The sequence below is a fragment of the Bactrocera neohumeralis genome, chromosome 3, assembly GCF_024586455.1.
Source record: "Bactrocera neohumeralis isolate Rockhampton chromosome 3, APGP_CSIRO_Bneo_wtdbg2-racon-allhic-juicebox.fasta_v2, whole genome shotgun sequence".
In the NCBI taxonomy this organism is placed as follows: domain Eukaryota; kingdom Metazoa; phylum Arthropoda; class Insecta; order Diptera; family Tephritidae; genus Bactrocera; species Bactrocera neohumeralis.
The window spans coordinates 59,904,593-59,931,572 of record NC_065920.1 but is presented as its reverse complement, the minus strand read 5'-3'; the positions used below and the strand labels follow the sequence as shown (position 1 = coordinate 59,931,572).

The following is a 26,980-nucleotide window of genomic DNA, read 5'->3' as shown; positions in this document are numbered from 1 at the left end:
TTTGTAATCCATCGTCAAAAATCGTACCGAACTTTGAAGCTCAAAGATAGACGCCTTCTGCAAAAGTACAATGGAGCATAATCCGATATTTGTAATATTTTTTTGGGCGACAACTATCATTATACATCTATATTTATGTACTTTACGTTTATAATGACCTTCTCAATGCCCTATGTGTCCTAAGCTCTGGATCTGTATACAATTTCTTTAAAAAAGTTTTGACTTAAGCTACATTTTAGTGATAAGTAATACGGGTAAGCTGATAGAAAAGTGTGAATAAATCTAAATTCATCGTCCATAGATGCCGCCATAGAAGGGAATATTCTGTAGATGGGCCGAGAGTTATATATCTTCTTTATTCACTTTGAATGATTTCTCAACAAAAAATTTTTTTGCTGCTTCTGTAAATCAGACTTTCATGAAAAACCATCTACCAGCAAATAATAAAAACAATGCAAGCAAAATTTATTTACTTCTTCACAAAAATTTACAAGTCTTTTCTCAGCTTAACTACTTCATTGCCTTTTGCCTTTTCACATATGCAGCTCATGTTAACACAGTCAGTTTCACACACTATTGCAAAAAAATTATATTTCACAAAATACTCAAATCTCAAGACGGCTTTATCACGTTGGCTTGCCCGTCGCCTTTGCACTTTAACAGTACTTCACAATGCTTCTTCTTCATTTTGGCGAACATCACACACGTTGAAGCTGCAATATATTGTACCTGCAGACCGCAAGTGGCGCGAGTTGATGGCGTTGATGCGAATAGCTGGTCATTGTTGACACTGAGCACATAATATATGCAGCATGCGAAGCTAAGCAACTCTATTGAATTGCGAGACAACATCGATTTGGCAGTTGGCAAGTTCGCGATGTAACCTTTAACTTGACTTTGTGGCAGACGGACTGTGAGGAATGCGCACATGAGTATTTTTGTTTGATTTTTTCTTGTTTTTTTTTTTCTTTTGTATTGAATGATTTATTTGTGAATGTATTGGAGATTGATTAAATAAACTAAAAATATATTCAAGCAGAATGGTATTAAATCAAAATTATATACAAAAAGAATAATATGTATTTTTATTTTATTTTATATCTCACAACTCCAGTCTCTATTTTAAGTAATTAATTTTCCATTCCATTCACTTTCATTTCACATGTTTTATCATTTTTGCTCTTATTTGTTCAGAATCGAAAGACTTAAGCGACAAACTTGTTTTTAAGTTTGCTATAATATTGATATGAATGTGTATTGGCAGATAATTCATTTTAAGTTGCATTTGGTAGATTTTTCAATATATTAAAAGCACATCTTCGTACACATATATAGACATTTGTAAATATTCATATAAAAACACACACATATACATAAATATGTTCACTTCGCAAATATCATAAAAATTAGTACAAATTAAATTCAGACAGATTTATAGCATCGATTTGTTTTATGACTGAATTTTGCTAAAATTTAGAAGTGAAACTTAGACTTCTATAACAAAAATAATGTATTGTCATATTAAAAAAGTAACTAATTGCACTTAATGCTTTGCAGTATTTTGAGTCACGGCGCGCAAATAAAAGTAAATATCGATCAAAATAAATTAAATTTAACGTTAATTCATTTAGAGCCATTTTAACGTTTTTGAAAGTAGAATATCATTTTTTATATTGCTACATATACTTGTATTTTTTCGAATACTGTGGGCAAAAAATAGAAAGACTTATTAATTATAATTTTGCGCGAAAACCCATTCATCGAAATATTTTTTCTAGGTTGGTATGACTGCCAGTGTCAAATGTCCCATCAAAATAATCATTATTGTTAAGTATACGCTTGTCTCTCTGAAGTACCTAAAGTGCATCCAGCGACTTTTACGGTGAGTGAAATCATTCAACAAAGAAGTTCCAGCAAATTTTGTGTTCGGAATCAAATTTCTGATGCCAAGAGCCTTCAATGAACCATGTCTGGAACAACCATCAACATCAACTGATGATCAACACGTCAATAAAATTACGGAACTAGCACTTAAGGATCGACAATTAATAGTCAGAGATCTTATTGGCATCGTTTGGATATTGGAAATATCAGTGAAAACCATTTTTAAAGATTATTTGGGTCTAAGAAAACTGAGAGCACGGTTCATTCCAAAATCCCAAAATTTTTTGAAAAGCAGAGTCGCGTTAATGTCTCTGTAGCAATGCTTTTCAACTAGCGGGATGTCATGAAACTGGCGATGAGTCTTGGATCTGTGCTTTCGACCCGGAAACAGACGATCAATCGCGGCAAAGGTGAGCCGAAGCCGAAGAAACCATGTCAAAGCAGGTCAAAAATCAAAATTATGTTGACAGTTTTCTTCAATTATCAAGGTGAGGTGCACTCCGAATTCTTTTGACTGGCCAAACTGTCAAGAACGAATACTATTTGAGTGTTATGCGTAATTTACGTGAAGCTTTTCATAAAAAGATGTCGAAATTATTCGAAATTATGGGGCGACAACTCTTGGTTTTTGAACTACGTGCATTAATCATATCTTCATCGTCGATTACTGTTTTGATTCTTCGTGAGCTTTTCGTCAAATTTGCAACCAGTATCGCACCTCAATCACCGCATTTGCCTGGGTTAACTCCCTGTTGCTCCCGACTATTCAGAAAACCCAAACGAACCCTGCGAGGAAGCCGTTTTGAGTCAATTGAAGATATTAAACGTGTATCGCATTGAAGGTTATTCCAAAAATTGATTTTAATAACTGTTTCCAGGATTGGAAAAAGCGTTGGCCAAGAGGGATTACTTTCATGAGGGCGAGAGAGATTTTGAAGAATAAAGTAAGAATTTAAAAATTATGAACATAATTTTACTATTTTTTGCCCACAGTATATCTAGTGTCATTAGTTTATAAACTTCATATCACGTGAGTTTGAAATAATTTTGAAAGTAAACTTCTGCAAGCATAATGGAGGCATCTACAAAGCTAACTAATTGGGAAGGAAGGCCACTTAGGCCTCGTTGTCGTTGGAGTGAAAACCGGTGAGAATTACTCTGTCCTACTGCTAGTTACTATTAGACAGCTAGCCCTGGCGAAAGCTTACTAAGTAAGAGTGAGTTCGCAAGATTCTTTTGACCCAAAGCAGCTGAGAGTATATACGAAAAGTCGATTCGGCGCCGTTTGCAGCAACTTGGGCGGAAAAATGGACACTGCAGAGCAAATAATTTCACTTTTTGGCCACCAAGATCGTGTGATATCACACCGTTAGACTTTTTCCTGTGGGGATAAGTAAAATCTAAAGTATATGCGGACAATACCGCTTCCATTCAGGCCTTAGAGCAAAACTTTACGCTTGTCATTCGCCAGTTACCAGTCGAAATGCTCGAACAAGTCATAAAAAATTGGACTCAACAGATGGACCATTTGAGTCGTAGCCGCGGCCAAGATTTGAAAGAGATAATCTTCAAAAAATAAATGCCAAGATTCCTTGATAATAAACATTCCTAATTAAATTTGAAATTACTACTATGTTCTGAAAGGTAGTTGCTAAAATTATCTATACTAAACTGAGCAAAAGAAATGGGTCTGGCAGTGAACGAGGGCAAGACGAAATATCTCCTGTCATCAAACAAACAGTCGTCGCGCTCGCGACTTGGCACTCACGTCACTGTTGACAGTCGTAACTTTGAAGTTGTAGATAATTTCGTCTATCTTGGAACCAGCGTAAACACCACCAACAATGTCAGCCGAGAAATCCAACGCAGAATAACTCTTGCCAACAGGTGTTACTTCGGGCTGAGTAGGCAATTGAGAAGCAAAGTCCTCTCTCGACAAACAAAAACCAAACTCTATGAGTCACTCATAATTCCCGTCCTGCTATATGGTGCAGAGTCTTGGACGATGTCAACAACGGATGAGTCGACGTTGCGCGTTTTCGAGAGAAAAGTTCTGCGAAAGATTTATGGTCCTTTGCGCGTTAGCCACGGCGAATACCGCATTCGATGGAACGATGAGCTGTACGAGATATACGACGACATCGACATAGTTCAGCGAATTAAAAGACAGCGGCTACGCTGGCTAGGTCATGTTGTCCGGATGGACGAAAACACTCCAGCTCTGAAAGTATTCGACGCAGTACCCGCCGGGGAAGCAGAGGAAAGGAAGACCTCCACTCCGTTGGAAGGACCAGGTGAGAAGGACCTGGCTTCGCTTGGAATATCCAATTGGCGCCACGTAGCGAAAAGAAGAAACGACTGGCGCGCTGTTATTAACTCGGCTATAATCGCGTAAGCGGTGTCTACGCCAATTAAGAAGAAGAAACTGATATACTATGGGTTTTAGGTAAGAAATTATTTCCAATTTGGTTCCAATATTATTCAAAGCACTCACGGTAACGATTGTGGGAACTTATGCAAAACGTAAATATGCGGAATAAGTATTCGTAAAAATTTCTTAGATGTCTTCTCCTTAAGTTTGTACGTGACTAGTCACGATTAATTAGGACCCCTATACTAATTATATTTTTTATTATTATTTCTACACCCTTTGTTTAATTTCAAAGCAATTTAACTGCTTTTAATTCATTTACGCGCTAAAAACGTTGATGTGAAAAATATTTACAATTTAGGAGCATTTATTTAATTTTCTAAATAATTTCCTGACATGCCAAGAAAATAGAAAACTATTTAAATTGCGAGTTAAATGCAAGAAACAAATAAATAAGTAAAAAAAAAATAATTGAAATACTACGTAAAATAACTGAGAAAATTAAAAGCAGACTTCCCTAAGTGAATTTCGCTTAAAGGAAATAAAAACAAAGCAACTTGAATTCTCTTTTGCAAAACGACAAATAAATTTCGCCAACGCTAATTTGTTTTGCCATTTTCTTTGTTATAGAAAGTGAACGATTTACACGATTTTCCATTTTCACACACAATACTTTGGCTTCGACTAATGCTTTCTGCATAAACGCTCAAATAAGTGAGGCATTTCTGCCAAGCCACACAAACATACACACACACACATTGCTATAATGGCTGGCAGGCCAATAGATGTTGCACCGGAATCGCTAAGGTTGAAAGAGAAATTGTTGCAGTCTAATCAACCGCCACCGCCGCCGCCATCGCCACCAACATAGCCACAACAGCAATGGACGACATTAGTGCACTCACCAACGGCGCAACGGCATACCACAAGCAACCAACGGTGCACCAACATTGTTGCAGTTTTTCCAATGCCATTTCATTGTAAACGTTGTAATTTCTATTGTTGCTCTAATGTTGTTTTCTTTCTTTTAATGCGCTGCATTTTTGTTGTTGCTCTTGCTTGCCACATTATTTTGTTACGCTTTAGTTTGCCACAAGCGACAAAACTTGGCTGTAATGTTGTTGTTGCTTTTAGTCTGTAACTTTATATTGAAAAATGTGGCTTTGAGCAATGCGCGCTTTATAACTGTTTTAGCAACAACCACAACAACAACAACGCTACACAAATAATAAATATCTCGAAGCTGCCTGGCTGGCTAGTTTGGCTCCCAGCCCAGCTAAATAGCTAACTGGCTGCTGCAAGCTGAAGATTCAGACTATTTTTGGGTTAGTAGGTTGCGTGCGGCGCACAATGTGTTGTTGCTGTTGTTGGTGTCTGCTGGCCTTTTGCAATCGCTGCGCATGCATTGATTGTGCTTTTGTGCTACTTGTATCCAGCTGTGAATGCGACTGCGCTGCGCGCCGATTCCAACTCTGACATTTGTAACTGACCGACTGACTCCTTGATTGGCGCGATGACTGCCAAATGGCAGTAAGATGAATTTTGGGTTTAGTTTGAGGTGGCTGATTTTGGTTGATTTTATATACTTGCGGATTTAAAAAAATTTTATTATATTTTGGCATCTTCTCCGGAAATTTGAAGTGGTTCCAGCAAATAGTTTTGGAGATATGAGTATATTTGTAATCTGCATCTCTAAAAACCTTTCTCTCTTTCCTTGTTATATTGGTAGTCGAAAAAGTATATTCGTATTTTGTCAATAGATGTCGTTGCAGTCGTATATCTGCAGTACACTCCATGTGTCACACCATATAGTGTTGGAAAAGTGAAATTTTCAGCTTTATTTGACAAAAAAAAATTAAATTCAGGGAGATTGAAAAAAGTTACAGCTTTTCAAAAATAAGTGAAAATAATGAAGAAATTCGCTATGTTTTTAGAATTTTTTATATAAAAAAGAGACGAATGCAATCTAAGCCACCAATGAAATTTGTGAAGTTTACGGAGAGGATGCTGTATGAGTTCGTGTAGCACAGCAATGGTGCGCTCGCTTTCGTTCTGGAAATTTCGAAATTTTGATCAACACTGATGGAATAATGCCTCTAGCGGAAAAATTGGCAAAAAGAGGTCGACTAAAATGGTATGGTACATATTTGTTTTTTTTTTTATTTATTATTATAAATATAAAAAAAATAAGTTAAAATTTAGTTAGAAATACAAAAATACTTTTTCGACTTGCAATATTTGTCTGGTAACATTAGAAGGAAGGAGAATTTTGATAGTACATAATTGAAATTTTTTAAGCCACGACTTTTTTGGAAGCAATTTGTTCTAGCTAGTTCTGCGTTCATCACCCTCACTCATCATTGGCAATCATAGTTTTTGTTTTGTTTTTAGATTTGAGGTCATTTTAGGTAGAAAAATCTTCCTCACTGACAAACTGCTTTTACCGAAAGTGCTCCTGGAGCTTGGTAATATGATCAAGAGAATCCAAAACTTTACAAAATAAATTGTCAGTTACGCTACTCAAAAAATCTGTAGGAAAAAAATAAGAGGTCTACGAATTTGAGTTCAAAAATTTCCCATCACGTACAGCTATTTTGGTAATTTTAGTAAATTGTGATGATTTGACCTCTACACCTTTTGAAAAAAAACTCTGTTAGGAAAAAAATCTGCCTAAAATGATCAAAAGTTCAAAAATTTCCCATCACGTACAGCTATTTTGGTAATTTTAGTAAATTGTGATGATTTGACACTGACAAACTGCTTTTTAAATTCCTAATTTTTAAGTGCTCCTGGAGCTTGGTAATATGATCAAGAGAAAGCGCTTTTCCGCGAAAAGTAGCATTTTGGCATTTTTTTAACTATTTTGATGTCGTAAAACAAGAGTAAAAATGGCAGTTTTTAGAAAATCCAAGCCTACACCTCAGTTTTTCAAAATTCTCAAAACTTTCTACTATGCTCTGGATAAAAAAAAATTACTTTTTTCATTTCAAATATGAATAATAATATAATAATTTTATTTTGTAGTTTAATAATACCTCTTACTATATAGGCAAAACTTCGGATGAGATCGGTTTTTATTATCCCATAATAAAAGTGGAAAAAAATTACCTTTATGACGGTACTAGTGGTATCACCCTTAAAGCAGCGCGGCGTTAGGGGCTATTTAGTGATTACGAGTTTAAGAACTTGAAATTAAATTCCTATCTCTTTAACAATATTCCTTAGTATCATCCTAAATGTAGGCAACTTTTTGATGTTAAAATCTTTCTGAAATAATTTTTTGCCTACAATTAGGCGCATTTGTTCGACACTTCCTTCCCTTGAAACCGAAATTACAAATACTGAAAGAAACGTATGGCTATACTTCTTCTCTGACTCTTTTCTGGTTCGAAGCAATATTAATGGTTTTGTCTTCAGCGAATGGTCTTACTAGAATGAGAATTTTAAATTAATTTAAATTTGCAGGTTCATCTGCTGCTACTGGTTGGATATTTGGATATCCTGAGCTTAAAAAGCAACAGTGCATACCCATTATGATGCTCTGGAAATCTCTGGGCATAGGTAATTCAGTTCGACACACAAATATAAAATTCTGTTTTATTTTGACTTATTGTAGGTTTTCTCTTTTACCCTCATTAAGTTTTTCTCCTGAAACGCATTACTTTCAATTTGAACAAAAAACCAAAAATCCGTACTTGAAATTAGTTAAAGAGTAAAAATATTTATCTTAAGAGAATATATCTAGATCTTTGCGAATTACATTGGATGCTCAATCGGTGGATGTCTTAGAGGTCTATATACTCGCGAACTCATCATTTTCTTCCGAAGAAGCTGCTTATTTGGCGGAAGCGGTCCGGTAACGGCCTACTATAGTATATAGCTGTTATATAATACAAGATAGATAGACAGATAGAAAATAAATGGAGGTTTTGACTGTATCCTATGGTCTATTGTGCCCTTTCCTTTATCAGATATGGTTACAAAAGTCCAGCACTCTGAATAAGTGCCCAGGTGCTTGCTGGGCGCGGACCATAGAGCTTTGTGATTACTATCCACGCAGATGAATCATCAGGGTATTGAGCCTGCTTCTATACAAATTGTTGGGCAATCTAGAATCAGGTGTTATGAAGAGGACTTTGCTGCTCCATGTCCAAAACCAGCAGTTTGAACAAGAGGCGTTGGCTCTTTTTGGATAAGTGCATCGTGAGCCTGTAGTGCCCTGTATAGAGCCAGCCAAGATCATATCTCTAAACCTTGCCTGCTGCCCGTGCCGTTCAGCTCTCATATGAACAAAACGATCAAAATCAAGTCTCTGTACAGAATATCTTCACAAAATTTGGACCGAATTATTGCCCATGTAAACGGTACAATATTTGAAGACATTATGCCATAAGAAATACACATGTGTAGAGGGTATTATAAATAGCTTCAGTGCAGATGAACGGAACATCGATGGATCTTTTGTTCGGGCTATGCTGACCATTAATAAGGAATTACTAGCCACTCATTTGAACTTCTGTTCCTTTTGAACTTAGTGTCAATCTTGGAAGATGATAGACTTTAAGGCATAAATTGAAATCTGTGTTATCAATATTTCTAAGAGGAAGCTTGATTTTTTGTCGCTTAATATAATATTAATACAGCTTTATAATAATGCTCTTCAAAAACGATCAATTCATTATTATAAACCAATGTAACATACTCAAAAATAGTGGTGGACGTACAATTAGTCAATAATTTTGGAAGAGGAGTCTTAAGAAGAGTTAAAAAATCAATAGCAAGCTAATTTTTCAAAAGTCTCAACTTAGAGATCATAATTAAGTCAGTCACATTATTAATTGCCTTAAAGCTAATAGCTTGTAATTAAATTTTCCTAATGACACTAACATCTCCAAACACTTTGGAAATCAAATGAATTATTTCACCCACTTCACCTTTCCCAAGAAAAAATATTACCTAAATAATCAAGTGGCGTGACACCAATAACTTAATGATTTTTTTCCATAACCAACATATGTATTTGTCTGTGTATAAGTAAGTGTGGTAGATATGTAAGTGTATACACTATATATAGTAACATGCATTAATGTAAGTCATTAGTCCAATAAAGTGTAATAAATTCTGTTTAATTGAGGATGTCATCAGACACATCACATCACCACAACTATACACAGTCAAACACTTGAAGCACACCTTCATATGGTAGCAGATGTGTATTATTACTGACAATACTCTCATATATGTATATGTATACACATATATATTCTGACGCTTACATTTTCCCCCACCTTTAAAGTGACAATCACTGGTATATATTTAAAAGTGACACCTAAACTCAATCTGGCTCATTGCAATTTACGACCACGTCGATTGCACTTTTCACAGACAATTAACTACTTCCTTCGGTGAAATGTTTATGGAAAAAATATAGAATTAAATTAGATAGAGATTTTCATGTAAAATCAGGCGATATATGTATGTGTAAAGATATAAAGTTTTAGATTTACAAGTATATACATATACATATGTATATTGACATTTAAATTCAAAAATAACGTAACATCGCTTTTCATAAGTTTACAAGCGAAGGAAAAACGATAGTTTGAGTTCTCTGATTGTAATATTAAAACTATATTACTGCTGAAATCTCGTGAACTCCTCAAAAGCATCAAAGTGATCACAGGGAATTTCTTTCACTCACAAGATATAGACATATACAGCTTCAGAAACAACAAAAATTAAGAAGAAACATGATACCTATGAAACCATATATATTGGCCTTCCAAAGTCTATCCGCATCACCATATTACAAAAGACCTTAATCAATTGAAGCAGAAAACTGTCAATTTCATCAATTCGGCTATTCACTGGTTGGTCTTCTTCTTCTTCCACTCTATTCAACCATGTCAACTTCTGACACTTGGCGTTACCTTTATAGTTCGCCGCTCCTGTCACTGCCACAACGAATCGCCGATTGTTTATGATGATTTCTATCTACCGCCATCGTAGACACAGCACAGGGATCATCAAGCCAATACCGACAAATCAGCGCCAATTGAGTTTACAACTTTTAACTTCTTTTCACTGGATTCGCCACAATTTAAGCAGCGAATTATCGCCGCTGCAGCCAACAAATCTATCTCCCTCGCTGCTTTTTATTTTTTAAGACATAGCGTGGAACACTTCAATTTTTTCTTTTAAATAGGCACTTGGGATTGTGATTTGAAGCTTTCTTGTAGCTTCATGAGCATATACGCGTACATGTAATGGGTGTGTTGCCAATGTGTATGTGTATGTATGGATGTGTGTGTGCTTGAAGAACATACCACAAGCTGTGCTCTGATCTTCGCCGCCACAATAAATTTTACTTATCGATTGAAGCTTCTTGTATGTTTCGGCTTCTCTTCTCTGCCTTAACTAGCTGACGAAATGTCCGCTTATTGTTGCTGGCTTAGAATGTATAGTGTTTATGGATAATGTGTTCAAATGTTACCGTTGACAGCAGCAGGAGCTCAATATTTATGCTAAATAGCTCTTAAAATGACGTTGGAACTTTTTTTGGGTAAAACCCAGTTATTTTCAAGTTCAATGATTCTCTGCATGAAATTGAAGTAATCAACGTTATTTGAGAGGATCGAGTTTTGAAAAGCGTGACGGTCAAGTGCTTTAGTTATAACTACATGGTATAGCCTGCGGCATTTTGACGGGTTTTAAAAGTAAAGATCACTTATATTTTATGTCAAAACAAACAGAATTTAAAATAAAATGTTCGTTCGTAGAAACTTTTAATACAACAAGTAAGGAAGGGCTAAGTTCGGGTGTCACCGAACATTTTATACTCTCGCATGGTAAAGTGATAATCGAGATTTCATAATACGTCATTTACATATTTTTCAAATACCGTATTTTTGTAAAGTTTTATTCCGCTATCATCATTGGTTCCTAATGTTTATACTCGTATTATACAGAGAAGGCATCAGATGGAATTCAAAATAGCTTTATATTGGAAGAAGGCGTGGTTGTGAACCGATTTCACCCATATTTCGTACATGTCATCAGGGTGTTAAGAAAATATTATATACCGAATTTCATTGAAATCGGTCTAGTAGCTCCTGAGATATGGTTCTTGGTCCATAAGTGGGCGGCGCCACGCCCATTTTCAATTTTTAAAAAAAGCCTGGGTGCAGCTTCCTTCTGCCACTTCTTCCGTAAAATTTAGTGTTTCTGACGTTTTTTGTTAGTCGGTTATCGCACTTTTAGTGATTTTGAACATAACCTTTGTATGGGAGGTGGGCGTGGTTATTATCCGATTTCTTCCATTTTTGAACTGTACATGGAAATGCCTGAAGGAAACGACTCTGTAGACTTTGGTTGACATAGCTATAGTAGTTTCCGAGATATGTACAAAAAACTTAGTAGGGGGCGGGGCCACTCCCACTTTTCCAAAACAATTACGTCCAAATATGCCCCTCCCTAATGCGATCCTTTGTGCCAAATTTCACTTTAATATCTTTATTTATGGCTTAGTTATGACACTTTATAGGTTTTCGGTTTCCGCCATTTTGTGGGCGTGGCAGTGGGCCGATTTTGCCCATCTTCGAACTTAACCTTCTTATGGAGCCAAAGAATACGTGTACCAAGTTTCATCATGATATCTCAATTTTTACTCAAGTTACAGCTTGCACGGATGGACGGACAGACGGACGGACGGACAGACAGACATCCGGATTCCAACTCTACTCCTCACCCTGATCACTTTGGTATATATAACCCTATATCTGACTCTTTTAGTTTTAGGACTTACAAACAACCGTTATGTGAACAAAACTATAATACTCTCGTTAGCAACATTGTTGCGAGAGTATAAAAAAGTGTATTTTGTGGCGTCTTCGTAGACGTGATGATATGGATTTTGGGTTTTCATTAGAGTCTTTCTTTTTAACACAAGATTTTAAGCTTGCGAAGAGAAGAATACGTTTTTTCCTAAGTTATTTAGAAGACCTTATAATGATTTTGGTGGCAAGCAACTTCCGGTTTATAAAGGCTCTCAGTATTGTTTCGATTTATTTCGTCAGCAGCGCCAGTTATCGCCAGTTTGATTTTTTAGTTCAATATATTACTTCATGTATTGATAAATACTTCAAACGAAACGTCTTCTATTGGGTAGAATTTCGAGACCAAATATTGCAATTTGAAAAAAATGGGAATAGAATTATGGGAATATAAATTAAATAATCTTAGTTATGATTAATGAAAATATATTTAGAGTTCAGCGGCACCTAACGGCAGGAAATAACAAGTCAAATAACTCCTAATGGATTACTATTCAGGGAATTGCGATTTAAATTCGTTCCAACACATGTTTTACTTTACTGAAAACGTGTAATGGACCGAAAATCCCAAAGTTTCTAGGTGGAACATAGTGTCTCAAATTATATAAATCTATAAGTTTGAATTGTCTGCAAAAATGGCTTGATTTTTCCGCTTTTGTAACAATATAACCGCTCCATATGTTACCTGCACTGTCTCGTCTGCAGATCCCATGAGGTTTCCAATCTAATGCCGTTCGTTTGATGTTAACTTGAGGCTTAGGCAACTTGTGCCATAAGCCTAAGTTGCCTCGATGGATTTCAATGCGGACAGTGTGGACAGGTTTGGTCGCAGCCCAAAGGTCAGCATCTCATTACTGGTTGTATGCATCTACAATGATAAACCTACTGAAGTTGGTTCTTCTTTTAACTTGAATATATCAATTAGATATCTTCCTAGACCTCAAGGTTCGATTTTAAGTCTAGACAGAATAATTATTGTGTCTTCCTTTTCCAATTGGGTGTTGAAATAATCTTTTAGTGGAGTATGGGTTTGGAGTTTATGATAACTTACTCCTCTTTTTAAAAAATATCAAGAAGTGATCTTCCTAGAGTTCAGGATTGGATTTTAAGTCTTTACAGAATATAAATGATGTAGCCATTTTCCAATTTACAAGTATTGTGATAATCTTTACGATCTTTACGTGCAACAAGGTGTTGGTCTCTCTCTCTCTCTCTCTCTCTCTCTCTCTCTCTATCTCTCTCTCTATATATATAAGACTACTGCTATTGTCTGTTGAGTATTCTTAACTATTTTGAGAATATAGAGTTTTTTTTACAAAACTTAGCTTACACATTACAGGCTATTAGTCAATGCAGTATACCTTGTAAGTATCATCCCTTTTTTGAGAACCGCGAAAAGCCCATTTAGTCCCACACAAGGTCTAAAATACACGAAATATCTGGTAAATAGCCATTCTCATCCTTACTGGAATTCACTTCGTTGAACTGAGAATTCGTAACTAATTACATTGATTGTCTACTGATCATAATTTCAAGTTTTGAGAGATAATAGCACTTCTTTCCATGATTAATTCAAATAACTTGCTATATTATACTAGGATACCTTTCAAATCATGCCGAGAATATTTGTTTTTATATGATTAGCTCTTAAGGTAGGTAGTTGCATAGTTATTAATATAATGTAACGGTTATCTATGAGGGCCTCCTAACTTTCTGTACTGATAAAGTTGGGTCCATTTTGGTGTTCAGTACATTATGAAACGTTCGAAAGTTGAAAGTTTCTTTGAAAAGTATTGCCTATAACTGAAAGGTATTGAATCTGTTACTAAGTTGCTAAATATTTGTTATTAGGCAGGCATAGAATTTTCAGTTTGTATAAAAGATAATGATTTTCTAATACTTCCTTTGCCAAACTAAAACAGATTATAGTCCTTATATAGACGATACACTCTTTCTTATGAGACGTTCGAAGCTCTCTTAAATTTGTGAACATCTACTCTGGTCAATATGTATTTAATTAATAATCCTTCAAGAAATCATCGCATGTTGATAATTTTCAGAGTGATCAGGGAAATATAACCCAAAAATTTGTTAAATAGTCTCACGAAGATAAAGAAAAGGACTTTTGACAGAATGAATTCATTGCATTCACAGCCGATATAATTCATCCATGAATCTGAAACTGAGCTTTCATCTGATCGAATTTGATTCCGACTGGAACTGCGCTTACAAACCGAATTGATAAAAACATTTATCGAGATAAATATAACTCTTTTTATATTCGTGTGAAGCTTGATAACCATATATTAGTTAGTATGTGCTTGGCAGCTGTTTCTTTACAACGCCAAAGGTTTGTTTGGCGATTTTTAACATGTAAAAAAGTTTACTTGAAAGTTTGTGTTTCCAACGGAATCTCGGATACGGAATCATACAAAATGAAAAATTGAAAAAGTGTTTTGGAATGTCTAATATCTATATCACGAAAACTATTGTTTTTTTCGAGTGGCACAAGTCATTCAATGATGGACAAAGTCATCGAAAACTTGTGCCATGCGTCTATTAATGACGATAACGTCATACTCGTAAAATTAAAGAAGCAATACCTGCAAATCGTGGGATGCCATCAGAGGGATAGCAGGGGATCTCAAGACGTCTTGCGGATCGACTCAACACATCTTGATGAATGTTTTAGGTATGAAGCTTGACAATGTAGCTGAGAACAGCAGGTTAATCATATGAATTTTTGCCTGTGACAAGACGTGAGCTTAAGAATATGACGTCGAAACTGCCCAACTAGCTAGCGAATCACGCTCTAAAAAAAAATGATGCTCACAATTTGCTTTGAATGTCGTTAGAATTTCTCCATGAATACGTTCCACGGCATCAAAAGGCCGCTTGGCCGTTATGAGGCAGCTATTTATGTAAAGTAATTCGCCGTAAACGACCGGATTTGTGGACCATGGATTTGTCACCACGAAGATGCAGATAGCTTTGTAGCATTATTTTGACTGAACGGTCGGCTAAACATGAAGCAAAAGTCATCGCTCAGTCATCATATTCGTCAGATTTTCTTTCTTATGAAATTTTTTCTGTTTTTAAAACTGAAATTTGCTTCGGGAAGGCGATATGAATCTATTGAATTCGAAAATAACAGCGCATGAGCTAATTGAAGTCATTAAAGGACGTTCGCTAAAGAACATTGAAATTCAACGTTGGCTTTAAACGAAATTTGTATTTTAAAATGAGAAATGTAGGTTTTTTCTGTCAGTTCGGGTGAAATTTGATAAATTTATAGATAGGGCACAGAACCCACTTAGCTGATATTATTTCCGTCACAAAGTTCTGTGCAACACCAACATACCGAAAATCGTTAGAGTTTCCTTTTAATGATACATACTTCTGACAAATATGTAAAATATGCCGCTGCCAATTGTAGAGGTGTTGGTCCTTACTATCACCACATAGTCTATTGAAAATAGCAACAAAACCACTTAGCGGACTATTTTTTAATTAAAACTCGCAACGCCCTGCAACTAGACCAACACAAAGGCGCGTATACATCTATGAACATGAGCATAAATAGTGAAGACAAAAATAAATAAATTAAAAATATAACAAAAACAACAAAAAAATTGCGCAAAAATGCCCACAACATTTGATGAGCTGTCAGTGTTTGCCGACTTGTCAGTCAATTCTCGACAGACTGCTGAGCTGCGGCACAGCGCTGTGAGCCAAGCATTGCATGTTGTCCAACAAAAAGGGTAGCGTTGCAAGTAATCTATACATATGGTTAATATACTATATATATGTATGTATATATATTTATAGATAAATGTTGCATGAAGTATGCGTGCAACAGTCAGTCATTCGGTCATAAATTGGCTGCAAACAATGTTGCCACATGGCAGGCAACACTGCGCGCGCGCAAGCAACGCAATTAAGTGTGCGGCAGAGACTTAAAATTACATATTATATATGTATGTATATGTATATCTATATATACATATATATGTATATCTACACCAACTAGCACGCATGCGTTTACGCACAGCAATCAATCAAGTGCGGCGTGCAACGCATTTCGCTTAAACAACATTTACTACCGTAATTCTAGCTAGAGATTTCAGCGTTGTCCGCTTTCGTGCCACAAATACTATAATTACAAAAGCGCGCGGCATGGCGCATACAAACAGATGTATATACACACACACTCATATATATATATATATGCGGTATGATTATTTTTGTCGATGCGCACTCACCTTTCCGTAACTATTCAACGGCCCATTAATCCAACGATCGGCCTCTAAACGGCCGCTCAGCAAAGCGCCCGTATCTGGATCGATGCGCTGCCATTCGCGCACCTCGCGCTGGAACGGCGAGCGCGGCGAGCCACCGCTATTGCCATTGCGCGTCGCGCTGTCGCTGGCGGCGCTCAAAGCGCTGCTCACTATGAGGCTGTTCTGTTGTTGTTGTGGTTGCGCTTTGGCCATTGGCAAGCGATGCGCTGGATGATGTAGTTGATGGCCGAGATGTTGATGCTGCTGATGATGATGATGATGGTTGTGATGATGCGTATTTGTTGTTGCTACTTCCATTTTATTTTAACTCAGTTTGCAATTACAATTCAGCGCGTGTCTCTGTGTGTGTGTGCGTGCAACGCATGCTACGTGCAATGCGTTGCTTTGTTATGCGCTGTGCGTTTGTTTGTTGTTGTAATTTTATTATTATTATATTGTTGTTGTTGTACGACTTTATTCGCTTGTTACGCTTTATGCTGTTTGGCTACTTCTTTCCACTACGTTTACGTTTCCTGCTTGCTGGCTTGCTTGCGCCGCCGCTTTTGCGATTCTATCTCTTTGGCAGCTTCTTCGTTCGCTTCTAAATTAATGGCAAGTTTAATTTATTATCATAATAATAATTTACGCTACACGCGCATTGCATTTATTTACGTTTGCTACGTTCGCGGCTACCGTAACTGCTGGCGCATGAACTGCCAGCTCGGCGCGTAATGCTTATATGTAGATTTATGTGTGTGCGTAAGCGTTGAAAGAGATAGTGGTGACTGTCCAGTTCACGCTCTAATTTTTACTAGCGTTTTGCTGTAATGAAAGAAGATAAACAGTTGCTTTTATTAGTTTTTCAATTCAGAAAACTTATAGTTGTTAACATTTAGAAAGTAAAGAAAGCTTAGATTTTGGTAGCAAGAATTCAAATTTCCGAAAAAATATCTATCATAACATACATAAATAATAACACATTAAGAAAGTATGTTTCATGCCAAAAGAATATATATAAAAGCAGATAAAAACGTTAACTTCGGCTCTTAACAGGTGCTTTTATTATAACGCAAAGGTTACTGACAGATCATTTTGAATGTCAACTACATATATGCTTTAGTGGTTCGATATCGGCTATTCCTACAAAATTTCAGATCAATATCTCAAACACAGATAGACGGACGACTGACGGACATGACTAAATCAATTCAGTTCGTAACGCTGATCATTTATATATATATATATATGTACATATACTTTTATTTTTAACAGCTAGAAAACTAGTTTTCGCACGTCTCCGACGTTTCCTTCTAGGTCTCAATAAATTTGTGGCGATATGCTGCTCAGGGTATAAAGATTCTATTAAAGTAATAGCTATAATGTAATATTTCTGTTACTTAGTTTAATTTTTATTTTTGTTTCCAAGGAAAGCTGTTGGATAAATACCGATGATTGGTGACACTAGTTCAAACTAAATTTTTGTCCTTTTCCCCTCTTTTGTCTTCTGCGATCAAATTTGCTATTGCTGAAATTGTATCCAATTTAAAGAAAGAGAATAAAATTTTAGTATTTTTTGGAAAACGCATCTTAAGCAGCGTACATATTTATTCTCTAACATCAGAAATATATTTATATTTCTTGATTATTATCAGCTTTGATTCCAATATTCCGAATAACACTATCAGCAAAATATAGTTTTAATTCAAGGTCGATAGGCAATTTAAACCTATAAATCCAAGAATTCAGTAAGCTTACTTAGTACAGAAGTATTATAATCAGTAATTAATGAAACCTGACTGGAAAGATACAGGGCTGTAGATATTTAAGGGGTCTGTAAGGTAATATTTTTTAATTTTTTTTTTTTGTTTTTTGGATTTTCTCTCCCTTTATACCCTTAGAATTAATTTAGAAACCCACTTTACCATTGTAAGGTTTCGAAAAATGCCAAAAAATAATAATACCGCTCGACGTTCGTAGCGCACGGAGTGCATACCTCAAACTTTAAACGCGTTTTTCTCAAAACACACTTTTTTAAATTGGCGGACATGAACTACGCAACCGATTTGCTTAATTTTTTTTTTTAATGTTCACAAAACGCCTAGCTATCGTCTCTACTAGATTTATAATTTTTGACAATGTTATGATAAAATTTATGTAAAAAAACATGGGGAAATATTAACAAAAAAAACGTTAATTACTTTTTATTTATCAACATTTTTTCATGATTCTAGTAGGGACGATAACTATTCACGTACTTTTTAAGAATAAATTGGGTTTTTGTGTTTCAGATGATCCAAACATGAGAAATCGTGTCCGCCAGTGAAAAAACGCATCTCATTCACCCAGCCATTTCTCCGACAGATGTCATCAAAAAATTCCCAAAAAAATTGTTTCTACACTCCACGATATACCTCATCATATGTGAAAAAAGTTCTATTGTAGACTACAAATTTCTATAAAAAAATGTCTAAGAAAGAGGCCAGATTACCCAACTGACTCCTTAGCAAATTAGGCAGACAGTGGTGTATGGTGATTATGAGGTTATTAAGGCATACAAGTACAAAATCTATTCTATGAAATTGTTATAGGTTATAGTAACTGCTTGAAATCAAATTTATCTAAGTATTTTGAAATATCAATATCAATAATTTCTAGAAATTTGAGAAAATAAAAAATTTTTGTAACCATTTTTTGATAGTTTAGATATTCCAACTTATCTCGCCATAATAAATTTTCAAAATAAACTTTTTCTCGAATTTATAGCAGTTTCAGCATCGTGACAACCAGGCTGGTTCAGTCTTAACTTAAAACTTTTAGCGCGTTTTTCTGGAACAAAAGATGCCGCGGTCATGAAGAGCGATTTTTAAACTTCTACTTAACAATATTTATAAAAAATTACAATATTAAAAAGTAAGAGAATAAATACATCTATATATATTTATCTTGTCACCATTTTAATAAGGACTAGGTTATGCAAATGAAACTGACAGGAAATTGTACTCAGAAACAAATACTTATAACTATAAACTTAATATCTAGACCGTCAAACTATTGATCTGAGTATGATGGTTTCACGCACGGTATTGGGTTTATTATCTTTATGACTGATAATATTTGTAATATTTCTTCGGATTGAACTTCATTTTGTTTTTTTTAGACAAATAAAATTTGCCAAATATATAAGAGAACATACTGGACCGAACGAAATTTTGGTTTTACTCTACTCGATTCCGGTAATTTTTATATCAAAGATGCACCATGCCGTAGAACAAACAATTGTCGAAAGTATCGTTAAAATTAATGAAAATATCGACTATTACCGGCAATGAAAACAACTGTCAACAACTGTATCAATAACTGAAGGAATCATGTGCCCAGAAACGGAAAACTGTGGCCAATAAGAGAGAAATTGTTGTCATGGTAAGGCCAGTTCATATAATAATATGACTAAGCCAGAAGCTACGGCAGCTTAGGTATAAGATTTTCATGTGTTTTGGTGACTACTACGTGTTGTGATGTGCGCTATATGTGATGATTTTGTTGGTGAAAATATGCTCAAAATAAGCATGTGAATTACGACTGTCTCATATTTTCTTAAAAAGGGCGAGAGTTCCTGGAGGTTAATAGTTTAAGATGAGCAGCTGTTTAAAAATGTTTACCAGCAAAGAGTTTAAGCCAGTAAATCTTAGAGCCAAATTTTGTTCAGCGATTAGGCCAGTTTCTGGCTTAATGGATATTTAAACCAGCATAATTGCTAAATTGCGACGAAGAACAATCTAAGGGGATTCAAGAGCTGCCATTTCATCCAGAAAAACAATGGTTTGGTGTGGTTTGTCGGCGGGTGGAATCATCGGTCCATATTTCTTCAAACATGACGCCAATGAGAACGTAACCGTCAATGGCGACCGTTAATGCGCCATGATAACCGTCTCTTTGATACCTGAAATTGAATCTCGCGATCTTGTCAACATTTGGTATCAACAAGACGACGTCACTTCCCACACAACGCGTCTATCAATGGATTTATTGAGAGAATACTTCGGTGAGCAGATAATTTCACACCGTAAGCCTTTTTCCTTTGGGGTTATGTAAAGTATAATGTCTATGCGGACAATCCCGCTTCCATACAGGCCTTGAAGCAAAACATCACACGAGTCATTGAAATTTGGACTCAATGAATGGACCATCTGAGATGGCCAAGATTTGAAAGCGGTATTCTTCAAAAAAATAAATGTCAAAGAATATTCTTTCGAATGATAATTAACATTCACCATTAACTTCGAAGTTTTTGTGTTTTTTCTTCAAAAAAGTAGGGAAGTTCGAAATGGATCACCCATTATTATTTTTTTATATGTTATATATTTTTTTATTTATTTTATTTTATTTTTTGTTTTATAAAAGTTTACATAACAATAAAATTATTACATTAACTAAAGATAACGCAGCGCTAGCATCGGAGGCTTTCGGCTGGCATGTTGACTAGGGCGGTATCAAATGCGTCGGAGTAGGTCGGTATCTCTGAGGAAATTATATATCCTGCTTATATATATTAATAAAGATTGCACTTCTAGTTTCATTTTTAAATATTTAAGTAAACAAGTTGTTATTTACAATTTGATAGCCGTTAATAGCCGCTAAGTGATGCACTGCACAAATTATTGTAATACTCACTGCTTAAAATTGAAAAATCTGAAATAATTGCGCGACAATACTTCGAAATTAAAAAAAAGTCGAAAAAATCAATAATTCACTATCAATTGGCATTAGTCGTCGTAGGCAAAGAAAATAAAAAAAAAACAAAACGCGCGCAAACAGAGCAAACTAGACTGGTAGCTAATAGACAACTGTCAAGCAGCAACAGCTAGTAATGGGCAAACATGTAGAAACTGGTTGCAGCGCAGCCCTAGTAGACCTGCATGCGTCGCGCTTATATTTTTTCAACCACTTTAGACATACATGGCTGTAGGAATATATATATGCAACTATAACACTGTTTTTTTACACACATTATGCATGGAGCAAACAAAAAAGGTTTAAGTAGAATTATTAACTAACGATATATAACCAGATTTATTGCTATATATTATATACATGTGCATGCCAAAATACAATGTTTACACAAAATGGGCGCAAGTTCAGCTAAGCTTGCCGCCGTTAACCCACACGCTTAAAAAACAACAACAACCAGACATAAAGCATTCACCAACACACAGTCGCCACTTTCAGCCGAGTCTTTCGTGAAGCTGTGGCAATGCTTAATGGTCATTCATGCTTTGTTCTGACCACTATCGACTGACCGCTACATTAGTGAGAACAAGTTTCGGTTTCCGTTGGCTTTTTTTGTTACGAAAGTTTTTGTTTTTTGTATAGCATTTTTTCCCCTTCTAGTTTTGCATAAACTCACTTCTACCTTAACGCCGCTACAACACATTTCTTTTCAATTTTCTACGGCAAGCGGTCTGACTAAAGCGCATATTATACCATGAAATTACCAATAGCGGCGTCAGCGTCAACGTCAACATCGGCTAGAAGGAAAAGTAGCGCACGCGACTGAGCGCTTGAGGTGCTGAAAAAATGCTGCAAAGCGCATTAAGAACAAAACACAAAGAAAAGTGTTTTTACATCAAAGTCTAGCGCAAGCCATTTTACTGCGGCGTTATTATTGTTTTTTGTTGTTGTTGTATTTATTTTCATATTTCTTCAAGCATATTTGCCATTTAGACTTTTTGGTGTTTTTGTTATATGCAGTATGCTTTGCAGCTTTCACACAACAGTACAGTTATTTTTTGTCTGCTTATTATGAGGTGCTAAGAACGTTGCGGGTTTATGACTTTCGTGTGATTGCTGTTTCCCTGGCTTTGATTGTAGCGGTTTCTGGTGAAGTGAAGTGCCGCAAATGCATGCCTATTCAAATTACGTGGAAAAGGTGATAGCATAATGCAGCACATTTGTTGAAATGTTGGCAAAAGAAATTTCATTCGATATGGCTGTTAAAAGGAAACAAGTTCGTCGCTTAAGTCTTTCGTTGGTTGGCAGGTAATTCAGCGATTGACTTACAATGTATGAGATGTAATTGAATTGGAATGACATGGAGGAAAATGTAGACAAAGAATTGAAAATAAAATAAAATTATAAGAAATTATTAAAGAAAAATAAAGTGTATGCGAAAAATCGGAAAACAAAAAATAAATAAAAATAGGTAAAAAATATAAAAAAATACATATATGTAAAGAAAAAATATAATAAAATAAAATAATTCAAAATTAATTAAAACCTGAATAAAGCGGTAACTTCAACCAAAGCTAGTATATCCTTCACAAATGAAGTTGTTTTCATACAAGAACTTGATTTTGTTCCTTTAATTTGTATGGCAGCTATAACACATATTATAGCGATCTAGAAAATTTCTTCGGATATTATAGAGTTCTTTTAGACAATAATTTATGTCACATTTCGCGAAGTTATCTTCTCAAACAAAAAAGTTTTTCATACAAGGAAAATATTTTGATCGGTCAGTTCGCATGGTAGCTAGCGCTATAGTGGTCCGATCTTAACAATTTTTTCCGAGATTGTACCATTGCATAGTGCAATAAAACGTTGAAAACATCGTTAAGATGGCTTGTCAAGTAAAAAGTTTTTCTTACAAGAACTGGATTTCAGTCGGGAGGTAAGCAAGTAGTGCACTACTTGTTGACCAGTTATATAGAGTCCTTAGAACCTTTGGTTAGGTGAAAATAAATTCTTTAAATATATTAAAGCATACGATATTTCCATACTGTTTCAGTATATTTTTTGTTCCAGAAAATATATTTTGTTCGAAAGCATAAAAGAACCAATCATGTTACTTATCAACTGAAAAAGGTGTTTTTGTTTTGTTTTTGGGTTTTGCTGAATCAGATATATTAATAATTGCTTTCCATTGGCATATATGAAGTCAATGTAATCTAAGCTATAGTCATAAATTATTGGCACATGTGATGTGAAAGCAATCTAAGCTATATCCACAAATCTGAAGTTAGAGGACTCGAATTTAAAAATCATCAAACCGCGTGGCTTACTCTATATCTCATCTACTATATATCGAGTATCAAAGGGCATTTCATCGAATAAGTTTTTGCTCCAGCAATGGAATAAAGATATTATATACACCTCACTCTACTGGAACTGCGAAACTACAATCACTTTCCACACTACCAAACATAATGGTATGCGCTCACTAATTAAAAGAGCAGCGGCAAACACACGCCGTCGGTGTCTGCAGGCAGACCTCAAAGCGAAAAAAGCAACCACTTGCACGCTTGCGCTCAAAATCGCACATTAATCATTTTCATCTATATAATTATGTATAAATATATGAACATGCTTACTATAAAAATTTAACACAGCATGAATAAAAGTTGAAGTTATTGGAAGACACAGTAACCAACAGCTTAAAAAGAGTACAAAAAAAGTTGAAAACGTTAAAAAAAAAAAAATTAAAAAAAAAACTGAAAAATTAAAAAAAAAAACTGAAAAAAGCGATATGAAGGAAAGATACTCAAAAAGTTTCGATATTTTCAAGTTGATTTGAACTTGACTTTGAATTTATGAAACACAAAGGAACCAGTTTTTTATTTATATATATATTTTTATAAAGATTACAAAGGCACTTGCAAGTAATTATTGTGACTTTTTTCGTGCTGCGCGCCAAGCAAGAAAGGCAAATTCGCCTTTACATATATACATGTATATAGTGAAGGCAAAAAAATGTTATGAAAAAAGTGTGCGATAATTTATTAAGCTCTAATTACACCAATTTGATGTAGTTCAGTAGTGGCGAAAATGTGCTGAAGCCAAAGCGCGCGAATGCTGAGCAAGCAACATATATTGGTTTGCTGAAGTTGTATACAATTTATATATAAATATAAATATATATGTATATACACATATATATACTTATTGTCTGTGTTTGTGTAAGCTTATAAGCGCAGCTTACTGACAAGCTGACTACCCCGCTGGCTGAGTGGCTGTTTGGCGCACTGATATATTGCTGCCACTTAGCCATGAGCATAGTAGGTTAATCGAATGATTCGAAGTAGAAACGGCGCGCTGGTATCTGAATTCGTCAGAAACAATGTTAAAAAAAACTCTAATTTAAATATAAATATTTGTTAGGCGATAAAAAAAGCAACTATTGAACAAACTTTTTCAATAGAAAATATGAAGTTTGAAAAAAAGTTTAAGCGGAAAAAAAAATTATTTTAATCACAAATATATCTTAGAACAGAAATGTGTTCAGCAAAATTTTTGCTATGCCAAAAAGTTTGCATATTTTTTTAATTTTTGTTTAATTAAAAAAAATTAAATTAGTGTTTTTTTTTCAGCAGGAACGCTATTAAAGTAGACCCAAAGGGACACAAAACGACGCCATATTTTTCCCGCTCTTTTGATATTTCTCTTAAGTAAGGTTTGTCATTTCATCATGGAAAGATACACGATCCAACAACGAGTAGAAATGATTAAAATTTACTACCGAAATTCACTGACCTCAACTTTAAGAGCGCTACGTTCAATTTATGGTCGTCATAATCGTCCTGTCAGATCAACAACTGAGCATCTAGTGGAAAAATTTGAATCCACAGGCGCAGCACAAAATATTCCCGTGCAAGTTAGAGAATGAAGTGCCCGTAGTGTCGACAATATTGCTGCCACGAGCGCATCAATTGAGGACAATCGAAATCAGTCTCTCATACGTCGTTCTCAAGCTTTGGGCATCTCTATGAAGTCGTTGTGGCCTTCTTCCTTACAAGAACAAATTGATACAAGAACTGAAACCGCCTGACCGGCCGTGATGATCAATACCGGCACGTTACTGTGCATGGGAATTGCTACCGCTCAATGATAACCGAATATTTTTGGCCCGAATTGGAATTTATGGACCTGGACAATATGTGGTTCCAATAAGGTGGCGCCACAAGCCACAAAGCGAATGTCACAATCGATTTATTAAAAACCAATTTTTGTGAACGTGTTGTGCCCAGTCAGTAGGCCGCCTCGATCGTGCGATTTGACACCGTTAGATTGTTTTCTGTGGGGCTACGTCAAGTACGTGGTCTATGCCAACAAGCCAGCGACGATTGATGAACTTCGTACGAATATCGAACATGAAATTGCAGCAGTATCGGCTGATTTATGCTTGAAAACCGTTGAAAATTTGGGTTCAGCGTCTGAACTTCTGAAAGCGGGCCCGTGATGGCCATGCAAAAGAAATCGAGTTCCATACATAATAGCATCGTACATATTAGGTTCAGTTAGGTCGACAGCTGAGCACGCCGGTCTTTTGTTATACTAAATATTGATCGAAAAGGCTCTCAAAAATCGGCAAAGCGCTTTGAGCCAGTCACAAATTTGTTGAGCCGGCTGATATCAATTCCGGCTATTTCGCCAGGTTCGCCAAGTATTTAAGACTTGACCTCCCAAATGCGGGACAGTAAAGAAAGAAGTGTTGAGTTGTTTTCACCACATTTTCTTCCACTCAGCTTCTGGAGATGGCGACTGGTAGGATTGCCAGCCTTACTGCGTGGGCGCCAATAAGGCACTAGCCTGTTAAAAATACCAAAACTAGTGAGAGGCTAGCTTTGCTGAGGCCAAATAGGTCACTGGGTCTCTTTCGATCGATCGCGTTGGCGAAGCTTCAGAGAAGCCAAGCTATCTAGTAATAAAATACAACAGAACAGAGGATACAGGAGCGCCGACCCGCTCTTATTCTACCGATAGCGGTTGAAGGGTGTCTTTTTTTTTGCTAGTTCATCTGCTTTACAGTTTCTTGCGATTCCGCTGTGGTCTGGCATCCATACCTGTGTTATCACAAAGACAGTCGATGCTATTGATGGGAAGATTAGGCACTCTATGGGCAGCTCTGAACGCACTGTTAATAAGTTTAAGGCTAGTATCGCCACACTGCTATCTGAGTGAATAGTCACTTCTCTGAAAGAACATATTTCAGAGAAAATTTCAAAGGAAATGTAAAAAAAAATTGAAAAATTTGGCTAACTTAAGCTCGCAAGTATCACGCCATTCTATGACGATCTTTAGAAATAAGATTATAAACCGGAAAATCCATTTCAAAATACAGATATTTGAAGATTTTGATTATTTCCACGCCATCAGAAACCTTTTAGTATTCAACTGTAGACAACAACTTCGAAGTAGTTTTGATAGATTTATGTTCAATTGGTGCTCAGAAATACTAGCAAAATACTTCTGCTTACTATTTTAAATATATTTTTTATTTTAAAAGAAAACCCCAAGTTTTTTATTTGAATACCTGCAATTATTATTATTCTACATTAGAAGCCAAGAACAAATATAATTGGTAATTTTTCGAAACTTTTGAATTCGTTGATATTTTTCAATAAAAGATAGCAAATGAAACTATGTAATTATGAGTAAACCGGAAACAAGCAAATGATAAATTAAAAAAAATAATAAGAAACATATGAAAAAATTAATATAAAAATATGAATACAAATTAATATGAAAAAATTGGAAAATAAATAAAATTAAATAAATTTAAAACAAGAAAAAGCGTTAACTTCGGTTGCACCGAAGCTAAATACCCTTCACAGGTGCAT

At 35.5% G+C, this 26,980-nt stretch overlaps 1 protein-coding gene across 8 annotated transcripts in view; it reads right to left on the bottom strand.

Annotated features, from left to right (window-relative positions):
- Positions 1-26,980, bottom strand: part of LOC126751937 (pneumococcal serine-rich repeat protein) — a 166,962-nt gene that overhangs the window by 40,295 nt on the left and 99,687 nt on the right. For all 8 annotated transcript variants that reach the window (XM_050462399.1, XM_050462395.1, XM_050462401.1 and 5 more), the window contains exon 4: positions 16,350-17,189. In XM_050462399.1, the coding sequence (XP_050318356.1) occupies positions 16,350-16,685 (336 nt within the window). In that variant the 5' untranslated portion in view covers positions 16,686-17,189. The remainder of the gene's footprint in view (positions 1-16,349; positions 17,190-26,980) is intronic.